Source organism: Polyodon spathula, chromosome 19 (assembly GCF_017654505.1).
Source record: "Polyodon spathula isolate WHYD16114869_AA chromosome 19, ASM1765450v1, whole genome shotgun sequence".
Taxonomy (NCBI): domain Eukaryota; kingdom Metazoa; phylum Chordata; class Actinopteri; order Acipenseriformes; family Polyodontidae; genus Polyodon; species Polyodon spathula.
This window is the reverse complement of record NC_054552.1, coordinates 31,634,861-31,648,936: the sequence shown is the minus strand read 5'-3', so window position 1 is coordinate 31,648,936 and position 14,076 is coordinate 31,634,861. Positions and strand designations below refer to the sequence as shown.

At 41.0% G+C, this 14,076-nt stretch overlaps 1 protein-coding gene across 3 annotated transcripts; it reads right to left on the bottom strand.

Annotated features, from left to right (window-relative positions):
• Positions 1-335: 335 nt before the first annotated feature.
• On the bottom strand, positions 336-13,498 carry LOC121294733 (dipeptidyl peptidase 8-like). Of its 3 annotated transcripts, none has more exons than XM_041218779.1 (20): positions 13,367-13,498; positions 11,686-11,952; positions 11,175-11,287; positions 10,660-10,833; positions 10,197-10,365; positions 9,985-10,095; positions 9,757-9,885; positions 9,415-9,476; positions 9,162-9,262; positions 8,621-8,798; positions 7,937-8,096; positions 7,095-7,174; positions 6,652-6,804; positions 6,242-6,377; positions 5,987-6,132; positions 4,300-4,446; positions 3,313-3,465; positions 2,756-2,898; positions 2,067-2,178; positions 336-1,115 (listed from the first exon to the last, which is right to left on the bottom strand). In XM_041218779.1, exons 2-20 carry the CDS (start codon positions 11,942-11,944, stop codon positions 990-992), a joined length of 2,652 nt encoding a protein of 883 aa, XP_041074713.1. In that variant the 5' UTR covers positions 11,945-11,952; positions 13,367-13,498; the 3' UTR covers positions 336-989. The 3 variants fall into 3 exon arrangements, with proteins under 3 accessions (XP_041074713.1, XP_041074714.1, XP_041074715.1); XM_041218780.1 differs by having other exon boundaries at positions 11,686-11,949; XM_041218781.1 differs by lacking the exons at positions 2,067-2,178; positions 13,367-13,498 and having other exon boundaries at positions 11,686-11,949.
• Positions 13,499-14,076: the final 578 nt, after the last annotated feature.

Sequence of the window (14,076 nt, the reverse complement as noted above, 5' to 3'; positions counted from 1 at the left end):
AGAAGGCTCAGGCACAAAGACCATGTGCAGTAACACACTTAAGACCAATGGAAATGGAATATGTGTTGCAGTTTTGTGGAACTCCCAAGTTAAATATTTAAGTATACCTTTAAATATTATTTGTCACTTTATAGTGAAAAAATCCACTACCATTGAAAATGAATAACCCCAATGTGTAATCAAATGTAGACATATCCACGGTAACATTTAAAAAGTCCAGTCGGTGTATATCTGATGCACAAAGCAAGTTCAAGTTTGAGAAGAACAGCAGTTCTGTCTGTCCTAGCTTTCGATAATATCCCAAATATTTCCTGCACCACCAAACACAGGACCGGTAACGCTTTTATTCTGCTTTAATCATTAGCAATTTCTCCAAGTCCAAAGAAACAGGGAAATACAATCCCCTCCCCTCCACCACACAAACATAGCTTAGTGCACTGAATAAAACGGTTCAATATTTAATAGCAGATTCAGCACGCTCTGTATTTAGAATGAATAAAATATAGAGCAGAGTTCAGTGGTTATCTCCTGATGCCATCATGAAACAGTGTAACAATGAAATCATTGAGTTGTTTTTATTAATACCACCCTTGAATAAGTTTTGTAAGAATATTTTGTTTCCATTATGTTAGACTTTTAACTCAACTATAGAGAATACAAACACAATACTGCGTGAGTTATTTTGCTCTGAGTTGTAAGATAAACATTAGGCAATGACCTTTTAAAGTCCTGGTTTCTGTGCCTGTTACTTAATCTTCTAAAGACTAGAAATATTGACTTATATTGACTGTGCCAATGCCAGTAACTGCAGGAATCGTTCCCAGTCTCATCTCAAGTGGGCTTATCCAGTGCATTTTGCTGGGGTTAACAGTACGTTACAGTACAGTACAAGTTTTAGGCACTATGTTTTTGAGACAAATACATGCTTTTCTGAAGGTCCCAGGCTCTCATATAGAAAGCCTTGGTGGAAAGGGTTCTGGATAACCGGTTTAATATTTGGCTTTCAGAGCAGCCAGTTGTGAACCAAGGTTCTCCTGAAGGTAGTGCAGAAGATTCAGTTCGTAATGCTCTCCTGACTCGGGGACTCGGATGCTGTGCCTCTCCTGGGGGTAAACCTGCAACACAGTGAGCATCTCAGTCAGTTCAATGTGGACCAGTCACTTCAGAGAAGGGGGCATTAAATAAGATAAGAAGCTAGCTTTGAAAAAAATCTGATCTGACATTCAGCTGTGCACTTCATAAGAACATAAGAACCAAAGAAGAGGAGGTCACCATATGCTAATCTGGTTCCTAAAAAGCTAACTGTAGCCAACACTGCTTCCAGACAGCTCCTGAAGGACCCCACTGAAGCAGCAGCAACCCATTCCATTCCATGTCCTCTGTGCTATGTCTGAAATAATGACTGGGGTTGACACTGTTGTAGGTACAGCATTGTTACTAATTAACTACATGTGTATTTAAAAAGTATTAGCATATTACAGGTATCTCCTGAAGCACATCATAATACATTAACCCACAGCAGGGCTGTATATATACCACATCCTTCAACATGCAGCACAACACCAGATTTACTGCTGTGTTTTGTTTCTTTATTCAGTTTTAGCCAAGGCTGCAATACAGGTTTTATTTTTTTTTCTGGAATACTATTCCATTAAAAAATCAAATTCTCTTCAACGCTTGAGTCTCTGCAAATAAAAAGCTATGCATAATCTTCTTCACCTACCACGCAGCACACTTGCTTTTGAAGATGATTAAATGTGACATGTAATTATTCCTGCGTGTGTTGGCAGTGAGTGCATATATATATATATATATATATATATATATATATATATATATATATATATATATATATATATATACACATACATATATGTGTGTGTGTGTGTGTGTGTGGGGGTTGAAATGCTGGCGTTGTAGCTGTACAGAAATGTATTTGCACACTTGTGTGTCTCCCCCCGCACGCCTCCCAGGGGAACTCATAACAAATGTGATATCATCATCTCTGGAGGCCTCACTCCTGTTTAAAGAATTGAAAAGTAAATCAACACAAGATGCTTCTTCACCTGTAAATCGTAGGGCTTCCCAGATCTGATGAGGAAGCTCAGCAGAACGCTGGTGTGAGCGAAGTGAACGTTTTCATCCAGGAACCCGTGCAGAAGCAGCAGTCGGTTGGGTCTGGAGATAAACAAAGCATTGTCTGTCACCGGTCATGAGCCCAGCATTCGTGACGTCTGCTGACAACACAACTCCTCATTAGATTCATCTGCCAGTGACCCAGCCAGAATCAATACCATGAGATTTTTAACTTCCCTTTTGCTGTTTCTGTTTATGACAAAGGTGCAGTTTGTACAAGCTATACAACAGTGGTGTCAACCCAGAGTGTTAAAAAACTAGAACATTTTACTGTAAAATGTAACCCCGCAGTTATGAAACATTTCAATAAAACCAATTAACAGTTAACAGGAAAGAGGGTTTGTATGAGTATTGACTCCATCCAAACAAAAACAAGTAAACAATATAAACATAAAATAATGTGTACTGTATTTTTGTCCAGCTAGGCAGTAGTACTATTACAGAATGAAACAGGTTGTGTGCAATGTGTCAGATATCCTATATGGAGCTAGAGATACTGGAAGGTGTCAATAAAGACAATGTAAAAAAAGAGATGACATGAATTTAGGAGGATTTGTGCTGGGCACCAAGCAGGTAAGTGAATGGATGCAGTGAACAAGGTGTGCTTGAAAGGACTTACTCTGATGGAAAGCGATCGGCCTGCATGGCCACTGACCCCAGATCATAGTCCCGCTCGTTCACATCGGGGCTTCCCATGTAGCGCTCGGTGTATCCAGTGTCATAAAACTGCCACAGGGTGACCGGAGCCCCAGCTATTGCTACCTGGAAACAACAATTCAGTGGCTGAGCGTATCTGTGCACTCTGCAGTAATCATTAATTATTACAGACCGTTCACTGCAAAACACAACAGCTGCTTCTAAGGGGCTGATGCAAAACAATATTCCACATGTGAGGAAATCATATACTGTAACGCATATCAGATGAAGCCCTGAGTACGATCCGACTTTCCCAAAAGAAAACTGCTGTATTTCAGTGTTGAAAATGAACACCTCCTACTGAAATGACAAGGAAGCCTGAAAACTACAACAATGGAGCCTGAGGCACTGTTGTCATAAGGGTTCAGCTGCATAAGTACAGCTATTTCTACATCTACATCTGTATTTGGCAGCGCAAAGGTGTCTTAAATAAAGCTTAATTATATATATTTAAAAGACAGTTGGGGAACCTGCACCTACCTTAAAGATTTCAGGTTTCTGTACCAGCCCCATGAGGGAAAGGTAACCTCCATAAGACCAGCCGTGAATGCCCACGCGGTCCATATCGAGGAAACGGTACTTCGATGCCAGATACTGTAGACCTTCGACCTGGTCCTCAATTTCCACTTGACCCTGAAGAACAAGTAAACATAAATACATCTCTGTCCATCAGGATAAAAGCCACCCCCAGCAGGACTTCCTCCATTTTTCAACAAACACACGTTTTTTCAAATGATCTGAACCACTGCCTTCAGACCTATAGGCAGCATTGCATTCTCTTGTGTCGCCGACATGGCTCGGGTTACAATTCTCTTCAGCAGCAATGTTTGCTGGTGGCTGAAATGCAGACAATTCAATACAGAGTCAATTCCCTGGCTTCAGGAGCATACCACATGATTTATGGGGCTGTCACACAGCCCCCTGCTCGCATCACCCACTTTTAACAGTTCTCAGTTGCAGACAGCACTCCCCAGTGAGCTTTCAGAGAAATGTACCCACTGACAACTGCATTTGACTGTCTTCAGAAAGCATTAGGGTCTCGTAACCAAAACATTTCCTACTGGAGAGACAGGAAGCTCTAATCAACATTTTCCAACATCCTGACAGATCTCAATAAGCTAAGCTTGCATGTATGGGCAAGGGTTTTACATGCTTACTGTTATCATTGAAGAATGCTGCTTATTCTAGGGAAATAAGCAGACTTCACTTGAAATAAGAGAAAACTGACCTTTTATCTCCTAAGCCACTTAAGTATGAATATGAAATGTGCAAAGTGACAAAAGTGCTTACAGCTTTTAAAATGGAGCAATGCCAGCATCACTGTTCAAAATGCCACTGGCTAGTGTGCTTGGGATCATTTTATAGTCCTGGATGTGACGAGCAGATCTGGGCATATTATTTTTTGCCACAAGCAAAATCTGACAGTAGATGTATTCCATTACACAAAGAAGAGAGTACTGTTCTCACCATTTTGTTTTTGAAAGCGCTTTCAAAGGCCAGTCCTCGATGGCAGGAGCCCCGGTTATCAATCACAACGACCACGTAGCCCAGAGAAGCCAAAGTGTTGAGGCGCATGTACTTCACCCCTTTGAACTGGTTATTCACCAACTGAACCTGCACAGAGACAGCAACATTAACAACATGCCAAAGCAACCCTTCTACAGCACGGCAAAGTACAGCAACGCACAGTGAAAGCACAGGCAAGTGGTAACTCTGGTAAAGCACGGCAAAAACTCTGGGTAACCATGAAAGAAACCTGGATATAATAAGCATAGGAAAAGCATGGTTAAATTCATAATTACTGTGCAAATATACCATGGTAAAATTTACTAATGCAAACTGCAATCTAGACTACTTAAACATGTTCTTCATACAGCTCAATTAAAACATTTTGAAATTACAGATTTAGGATCCAACACGACACACTATTGCACAAGCTTCCAATGCAGCTCTGCAAGCATGTTTAGAGTGACACCTTGTGGTAAAAATGCAGAACAAACACGAAGCTCAAATAGTAAAAGCACATCTGAGCTTGTTCAGAAAGCAGTTCACAAGACGGTTTCTGTTAAGCCTAACAACTCTATACACCAGGGGTTCTGCAACAGAGAAGGCAGAGCTCATAACTGCACAGCAGGTATGAAAAGGTGAAACATTATGAGATCTGAGTCAGGGTCTTGACAGCACTCATATCTGATGAATCTATGGAGCCCAGCATACAGAAGATGGATTTACACAATTCACTAATCCCAGTCAAGTATACATTACAAATGTGGAGTTTATAATTATTCTAAAATGTCCCAGAAGACATCTGCTGGCATGCCAGTTGCCTAAAGAAAGTCAACGACAAGTATGTGTGAGGACGGCTTCTTTGCCCCTGGCAAATGCTAACCTAATGCTAAAAATGCTAACAAATGCTAAAAATGAAGAGGAAAGAAATGTACAACTAACAGGGCTGAGTGAGAAATGTGCCTTGAAAACATGAGCGAATGCATCTGATATAAGGGAGCCGTAAATCATACAGCACAATCCTGGAGAACATAGCCAGCTCCAGCTGAGGGTTTATTCCATGCTCAATATTCAGAAACATGTTGTTTGTTTGTTCTGCAGCAAAGACAAACATATATGGCAGAATACACTTAAAACAAAAGCGAAAAAAAAATAAAGAAAGCCAGACATCAGTAACCACCAACAAAAACTAACTGTCCCCAGGGGTATGATGAAATAAAATGCATAAGTATGTGAAAAAGATCTTCATCATGGATAAAGCAACTTTGCAGTGGCATTGTTGTTTTAACAGACAGCACATGTAATGTAACTGCATTTATATAACTACAGCTGTGTGCCAACTGCAAAGACACTATATAGCCTGAAAATAAAACAGTGTGGCAGTAAAATAATTCACTTTCACTGGCCAACACAATCACTGGACCTTTACTGAGAGAATTACAGAAAACAACAGTGTGCCAGCTGTAAAGACACTATGTCACAGTCATCTATACCATTGATATGGTTAAAAGAATGTGGCAGAGACATGGGCGGACACTTAGTGGACAACACCGGTAATGGAACATAACTAAGAACATCACAGAATACCGGGATGCTTGGGGAGGATAAGACATACAGAAGACACACTGCTCTTTTATGCATAGCCTACCTGGGGACCCCCGTATACAAAAACAACCGTGGGATATTTCTTCCCCTGCTGCAGATTGTGGGGTCTGTACATCATCCCATACAGAGTGTGTCCAGACTGGCTCTCAAAGGAAAAGACTTCAGGTGGGATGTAATCGGGAGGGCACCCTGCAAGGCAGAACAAGCCGTTAATCCGATGGGGAGGTGGATGAGAAGCAGTGAAAAGGAGCCTCCTAGTCTATAGAGACGAGCAGTGAGCCAACACTCCCTGCCTTACCTGCTGACTCCATCATGGAGGCCCAGAAGCCTCTCTGGTCCAGGCTGGAGTCCCTCTCGGGAAGGGGCAGTCTGAACAGATGCATGCAGCGAGGGTTCTCCTGGTTACTGTACTTACTGATGAACATGTCTAAGAGCTGAAAAAAAGCAGAAAAAAAAGCTGTAAGTATTACATCACAATAAGAAATAAAAGATTACTATAAATGCAGCTGCGTGCTCTTTATGAAGGCAGCCAGCAACTCAAAAGAGAATACAATCTTTCCTATTCCCTGTCGATAAACATGATGTTACTGAACTGTGTATGTTTCAAACTGGCAGCTATAGGTGTGCTACCAGGTGATACTGAACTAGCAGTGGAAGATTCCCTCTCTCCCTGGTTTTCTCCCTGCTCCAGTTTGGGCTCTAACTCACCTGGCTGAAAAAGCAGCTGTGGGAATAGCCCCTCTCAGTGCAGCGCTCAGGTTCAGCAGGGTCCTCACAGCTCACACTGTACAGGTGGTGCTCTAAAGGAGTGTCCTTTGTACCTTGAAAATACACTATGTTTGTAGCTTCATTGACCGAAATCTGTAAAAAACAAAAAACATACTTGTAGTCTAAAATGACACAAGAAGACAATGGAAACCATTTATACAAATAAAGCACACTGAAATAAAACAAAGGAAAAACCTGCTAACAATCTAGAGGGAGAGGGAAGTATTGTCCATATTGCAGAGCGGTTTCCTGGCTAGTAGACTTCCTCAGTTTCAAGGATCCTGCTGCCAGGTACTGAGCACTCTTCCTAGGCTGCTGCTTGCAATAACTGGAACTCTACACACTTGATTTAAAAGTTTCCCTGATCATCAAGCAATACATACATTGGATCCGTGTCTTCCCAGAACCTCCCAGTTTCCGCTGGTCAGTGCTAACTCCTCCTTAATGGGACATTTGAAATCATCTATTAATAAGAAACACATCATGAGAAGAGGTGTGAAAACACACAGAAATGTACATTGGATTGTGTTACAGGTGAGTGTCCTAATCAAGTACTTTGTACACTTGAAGTGTTGGGTACCATTGATAAGTATATTTTTAATTGTCACACACTGTTACATACTCTAGAAAGAGAACACGACCCAGGCAGTGCATAATCGAAATTCAGAGGTATTAATGCTTGCAATTGTCAAAACCAAGTGGTTTAAAAAATGCAATTGTTGATGCACAGAAACTCCCTAAGGACAGCGGTAATAATGTGCCATTTATCATCACACAAAGACACGCTTCACCTTCTGCAACTAATAATTTACTATAAATGAAAGAACAACAAGAAATAGCAGGTACACTGTCCTGTCATGAAATGAGAAATTAGGCGTTTCAGTGCTGGTGCTGGACTGGTTACTGGCACTCTCATTCATACAGAAGGCAAATTTGCATGACAATTTAATCTGAATACATTGCAAGGACTCAGAGCCCATAATACATTATATCAGAGGTCCCACAGGGTGAAACCAAACTAGCAACGAATATTGTTGGTGCTTTATTTTTGGCTGTACATAATTTATATATTCTGTTAAAATACTTACAAATGGTACTCTTATTTGGGAGCTATACATACTTGTTTTCTTTTTCATTATAAATGTTAGTAAGAGAAAGTTACTTTTCTTAAATATTATTCATAATTAATAACGTAATTGGGAGCAGCTCTCTCTTTTTACTGCACCTGGAGAAGGCATGCCCTCACTGGAACGCTTGTACGTGCTCTCCTGTAAATGCGTTGTGATTTTATAAAGGTGACGAAATCCAGTCTTGCACTCAGAAGCAAAGATAAACTTGATTTCATGCTCGTCTGTCTGAGGGAAAATGTGTAAAATATCGTGAACCTGTGAATGAGAAGAAAACCAGAAACATCAGTCGGAGGCTGTCATCTGTCAAACCCGTCACGCCGTGACCCTCACAGTCTTATAAATATACCGGCAGAGATCTCCATTAAAAAAGAAAATGTTGTTTTGAAAATATTCCTTGGCCGTACAAAAGACTAAAGTAGCATTTTGACAACGCCATGAGAACTCTGCACAACAAACAGGTATCAGCAAACACAGGGAACCTTTAAGAGCAAGACAGTGATATTCTGAGACCAATTCCTTTTTTCGCAGTTAGGTTTTAACTGCAATTAGGGACTGTGTTCAAAACACATCATTCAGGATTTAAATGCACCTAAGCTCTTGTATTTTAAAACATTAGCAATAGCACTTTATATAGCCCCTTGCATATTTCTCTGTAAATAAGTACGGAAGAAATGTTGGGGGCATGTACGGTACTGCCATTGCTTAGCTGTTCCCTCCCCATCACCTAGTAAACTAGTCCACTGTTCTCCAATTGAATGCCTCAAGAGAAGATAACCTACGTTGATCCAAATGTCTGTTGTTTCCTCATAGATAATAAAGGGGGCTACGCTGTCAGGCACTGCCTCCACCAGCCTCTGTCTCTCTATAGCGTCGTCCACGACTGGAATAAACAGTGCTGGCGGGATCAGAACGATCTGGAGTCTGGTTTGAAAGCGGTTCAAGAGGATGGCCCAGGCACTGCAAACACAAAGGGGGTTAAGGTTAGAGGAAGAAGAACAGAAGCTACTTGTTCCTCACACTGCACAACATGACCTAATCTTAAATCACACACCTGATCCAATGCATATCTGTTGATCTATAATGCGTATCTATAGGTCTGTAGATACATTTAACACGAAGTGTTGTGAGACTGGAGTTTATTTTAATGACCTAAACAGCAGTGGGTCTTCATACATTAATGCTTTCTACAGAATAGGCTTTCCTATAAGCCCTGGGGACACCAACAGAGTTAATAGTGCTGTTAAAGATCCTTAAAACTGACTCCAAAGTTTCCACAGCTTTTACGGGTCACTTCATCATCAATGCATTTGTCATGCTCACTATCTCCCCTCTCGAGTCCACCCTGCTCGGACGATGTACTCTGTCTCTAGGAATAGGACCTCAAAGGGCTGGACCAGCTCCTTATCCACTGCGCTCACAATCTGGAGACAAAAGAAACAGGCACATGAAAGTCATAAAGCACACAGGAATACCGGCGAACACACCTACACTAAGCATAGTGTAAACGAACTGAAGGCAGCATCACTGTTTAACAAAGCCTTACTAATTAAATCAGCCGACCAGCCAAACATACCACTCCCGCAGCACCCACTGTTATTTCAGACATCTTCAAAGTGATTTTTGGATTGGCAGTACCTAGACGGGAAAAAACAATACAACGGATCAGTCCTGAGATGGGAAATAAAGAGGAATATACAGTATGTTCATCGTGGTTTTCTTTATGCAACTGTGTGCGTGTCAGTGGAAAAATGTTTTGACTTGAGAACAACAAAGCGTGATGTGATTTCAAAAGCACATCAGTGGTATCTTGGTAGGCTTTAAATGAAAAGTTTAATGGAGTTTATTAAAACTAATTAATAATAAATAACAGTAATATATATTAAGAGAATGAACCCATATAAACCTCTGTCAATACCTGTCCTCGGGTACCTGAATGACTCAGTCTTTCTGGTCTCCAGCATTGGTGAAGTCACATGGATCACTTCCACTTCAGATTCATCATTCTCCTCGTAAAATATCCGAAGAACCTTGTTCCCATCAACCGCTGGATAACAATGAGAAACAGTACGAGGTCATTAGGAAATGATGCAATACAAACAGTAATCCAAGCCTGAACAGTACTGTTAGTGATGAGGACACGTACTTGTTTCAGCTGTAGGGCACCACCAGTACCCTGTGTATCGGTCAAACTCCTCCTGCAGCACAAACGTAGCAATGCCAGCAGATTTGGGGTCGTCTTCAATACTCGGTAGATCTGAGTACAACAATATTATGTGCATTACAAATGACTGTATTCACAAATCATGCAGACATCTGGCACCTTGTTTAGAGTACTTGTTTCCTGGACGTAGCTACCTTTATGTGCAAACGTCAACCTTCTTTCTTCGCCTGTTTCAAGGTTTGCAATCCAGATATCGTTTCGATGGATAAATGAATACCAGTTTGGATCAACAGGGCACAGTTTGGGATCCATTCTAATGTGAGGGCATGACGTCTTTACTGTGATGGGCTTCAGAGGGTGTTTCTGTCAAATAAAACATCAGTGATCACAATCAGCACACACTGCTGGTAATACAACATGTGAAACAAGACCAACAACGCCACCTACAGGCAATAACTTCAATACTCAGTCCTACATACTGAAATAAAGAAACTCAAACACAGACTGTCACTATTCAATCTAACAGAATGGTATTACAACAGTGTTAAAAGAAATATGTTGAGATCTTATTTTGTCTCTCTTTCCTATGGTCAAGGTACTCCATAGTGGAAGGGGCTATCTCGGATTGAAGAAGAATAATGTTACTATGATCCTCACGGTAAAGCCATGCGGCCCCCCGTCTTTAAAAGTGTACAAGTTGCGGCCTGACTGAAAGAGGAAGGTGCCGCTGTCTCTGTGCAGTTCATAAGACACGATTCCCACAGGGCCGATCCTCTTCCTCTCTCTCAGCAGCTCCTCCTCACGACAGTACACTCCACAGTCCCGACTGGTCTGGGGTTAAGAGACAAAGCCAGTGAAGTGAGGAAGAGACATTGTGAAAACATGCAGCACAATACAGCAATAACACCTGACAGCACTCCTGCGCCTCACATATTAAGGATGAAGTCCCTTCTGTCACAGATTGTTCAGTAACAATGTACTCTTGTTGAAATGTCTCATAGTGTCATAGTTTAGATGGATAATCATTGTAAAACATTGTGGTGAATACCTCTTGCTTCCTGACTCCTTTGCAATGCCTACAGTGTGAATAACGTTTGACTGGGGGAGCAATACATAGCCAGGCGCAGTGAGAAGTTAAACAGTGGCACCACTTTGATTTTAACTTAAAGCACCTGAAAGCGTTCCAGAAGAGGTTTCCATGTCAACAGCAAGAGATTATCCTTGTTGATCTTCTTCGGAATTTCTGAATAAAACAGTGCGTTCTCTCTGCTCTCATTTGACATAGCTACAAAAAAAAACACACACACACAAACACAGTACATTATATTTGTATAGGTATTAGTAATCTATTTTATTTTACTGGAATAAAAAAAGCTGCTAAAAAATTCAGTTGACTTGTTTTACAATATTTGTGACGTAAAATTTGCTGTAACATTGGAGCAAATACAATGAATTGTGCTTGATTGGCAGGAGTGAGTTACAAGGCATATGCAAAGTACTTTATGGTGTTACTATTGACTTGTATCTTTGTTTTATTTTCTAGCCAGTTCACTGGATTGTTAACTAAAACTGAAAGAATAAACCAGGAAAAAGGATCAACAAAATTGTTAAGTAAATGTACAAAAAGATCATTACCACGTACACTAAGCTGTAGCACAGACTCTTTTGTAATCTCTTTCTCACCTAAATAGTACATCCGATGGGAGTGGGGCCCTTCAGGGTCATTTTTCTTTACAAACTGGAAGTCGTAGGGAGCCTTGGTCATCATGTGGCCGTGGTACTTCCTGCTGTCTCCCAGGAGCTTCTTCAGCCGGCTCCAGGAGTGTCTCTCCACGTAGAATGGCTCCATCTCCACAGCCCCCTCCGACTGCATACTGGAGCCCACAAAGCCTGCTGCCTCAAACACTTCGATCCCCTGCTCAGCCTCCACCGCTGCGGCCATGCCTTCTACTTCAGACAGGACGAGAGAGACACAGCACATTGAGAAGAGACTTCATCATACACCATTAACTAACCATCTCCAATCATCTTTAGTCTGTACTTATAGACACCTCTACATGCCCTTCGGTCACTCATTTTTAATTTAATTTTTTTGAAATTTTAAAACAGTTTGTGTGAACTCTATGAAGTTCGAGAAGTTGCCCTGCCATAACTTTGTAAAAAACAGATATGCATTATAAAATAGATACATAGATAGGAAAGTTAACATGGTATAATTGTGCACACAGAGACTGAAGGGGCTATAAGGACCGCCCTGGTGAATATCCATGCGCAGTATGCAACAGAAGTATGGTGTATAGTCCCCAATGTTAAATCACCTCTCTTTCATTTTTTAATCATAAATCACTTTATGCAGGCTTGGCTGCATACTTGCGCATTTTATTCTTAAAACATAATAGCACTTATAAAATAATATGATCATCTGTGACACACCAACCCTAGGCAAAAAAGCCACACCCAAATACTGAATCAGCAAGTCTTTCTGGTGAAACTCTGACAGGAAGCGCTAAAGAACAAACCCAATTCAACCCCATTTTTTTGTGAAATATTTAATGGAAGGTACCTACAGAAACGTTTTATTGCAACACAGATTAACATCCCTACTTGTCAAAGTGGCACAGGATCTTTATTGGTTTATACCTCATGACCTGGGATAGTACCTCACTGTGACCAAGAACTCGACTTTGAGGACTGAACCGCTGATCTGCAGCGCAGCGCCCTCAGCACAGTGAATGCACACACACACACACACACAAATAAATATGTATCTTTATTAATTGCGAATAGGGATGGTGGTGTGTACTATGGTAACCTGAGTCCCGCAGCCAGTAAGTAGGTCACAACCTGCGGAAAACAATGTAAAAACATAAGTGTTGTTAAACCTGATTTGGCGATACACAAATCGTGTTTGATTTAGCTTTGACGTTGTATCTTACCACAGCAATCAAATCTCGTTACTCCGCCCAACCCACAGATACAAAAGCTTTACACAACTTAAGCAACGCGGAAGGGCTGAATGGAAGTGCAGAGTACTGCGCCTCATTATTCAATCAAACTTTCACCAGATTTTAAAACGCTGTAATGATGTGTAAACAATTAAGATTCAACCCATGCATCTACCTCGACTGGAGTTGCCTAGGTTGCGTGGCGACTTGAAAGAAACATCAATAAAAAAAAATATCATACTTTACACATCCAAAAACGAAACCACTCTGAATTTCTCAACGGTGTTGATTCGGCCGCTAATGTAATTCTAATTGCAGCCACTGTAACCAAACAGGGTAGCTTGCTCTGCCTGTAGCACACAGTCTATTACAACATCATTTATAACAACCCACATGTCAGAATAAGCTGATTCGCTTACGTTTTTTAAGCAGATCACGGACTGTGACTCTGCATGTATATTCAATTCTTTATTCCTTCTGAAAAACACTTCCCATTTCTAACACCCAACAACAACACCAACGAGCCCCAGCGATGGCCAGATAGTACAGTGCTAACACACTACTCTACCGGCGTCTTATTACTAAACAGCGCCACATGCCGGTGAGGAAGACCTACACTAACCTGCATTGCGCTCACTGTTATTAAGCTTGCAAGCATATTAATAAACATACACAATAACCCCCGCAGCTTACAAATTAAAAAAACATTATTTACTGAGTGAGTCACTGTGTCCATTTTCACTCTGGTCAAAATGGTCTTACGCAAATAAATACAAATCAGGAACGAGAATTAAGAATACAAGTGAAACGCGTGCTCAGTAATGTTCTTTTTATTTTCAAATATTAATATGCTGTGGATTGCTAACATTGTTTCGTGTCGGGGTTGCAGGGGGTGGGGGAGCAAAGGAAATATGCCAGAAAAAGCGAAATTCTGCTTAGTCATTTCAATTAATAATTAACTTACTAAGCTAACAAGTTGCTTCCTTTTAAACGCACTGATAAGGCTTCGCCTTACCCCTTTTTCGAATTGAATTCACAATCTTACGTTTATGGGTGGGACCAAACACGTCCCTTGGTATGGTTGGATGAAGAGCACACGTGAACTCTGAGGATTGTTCTGGTAAAAAAA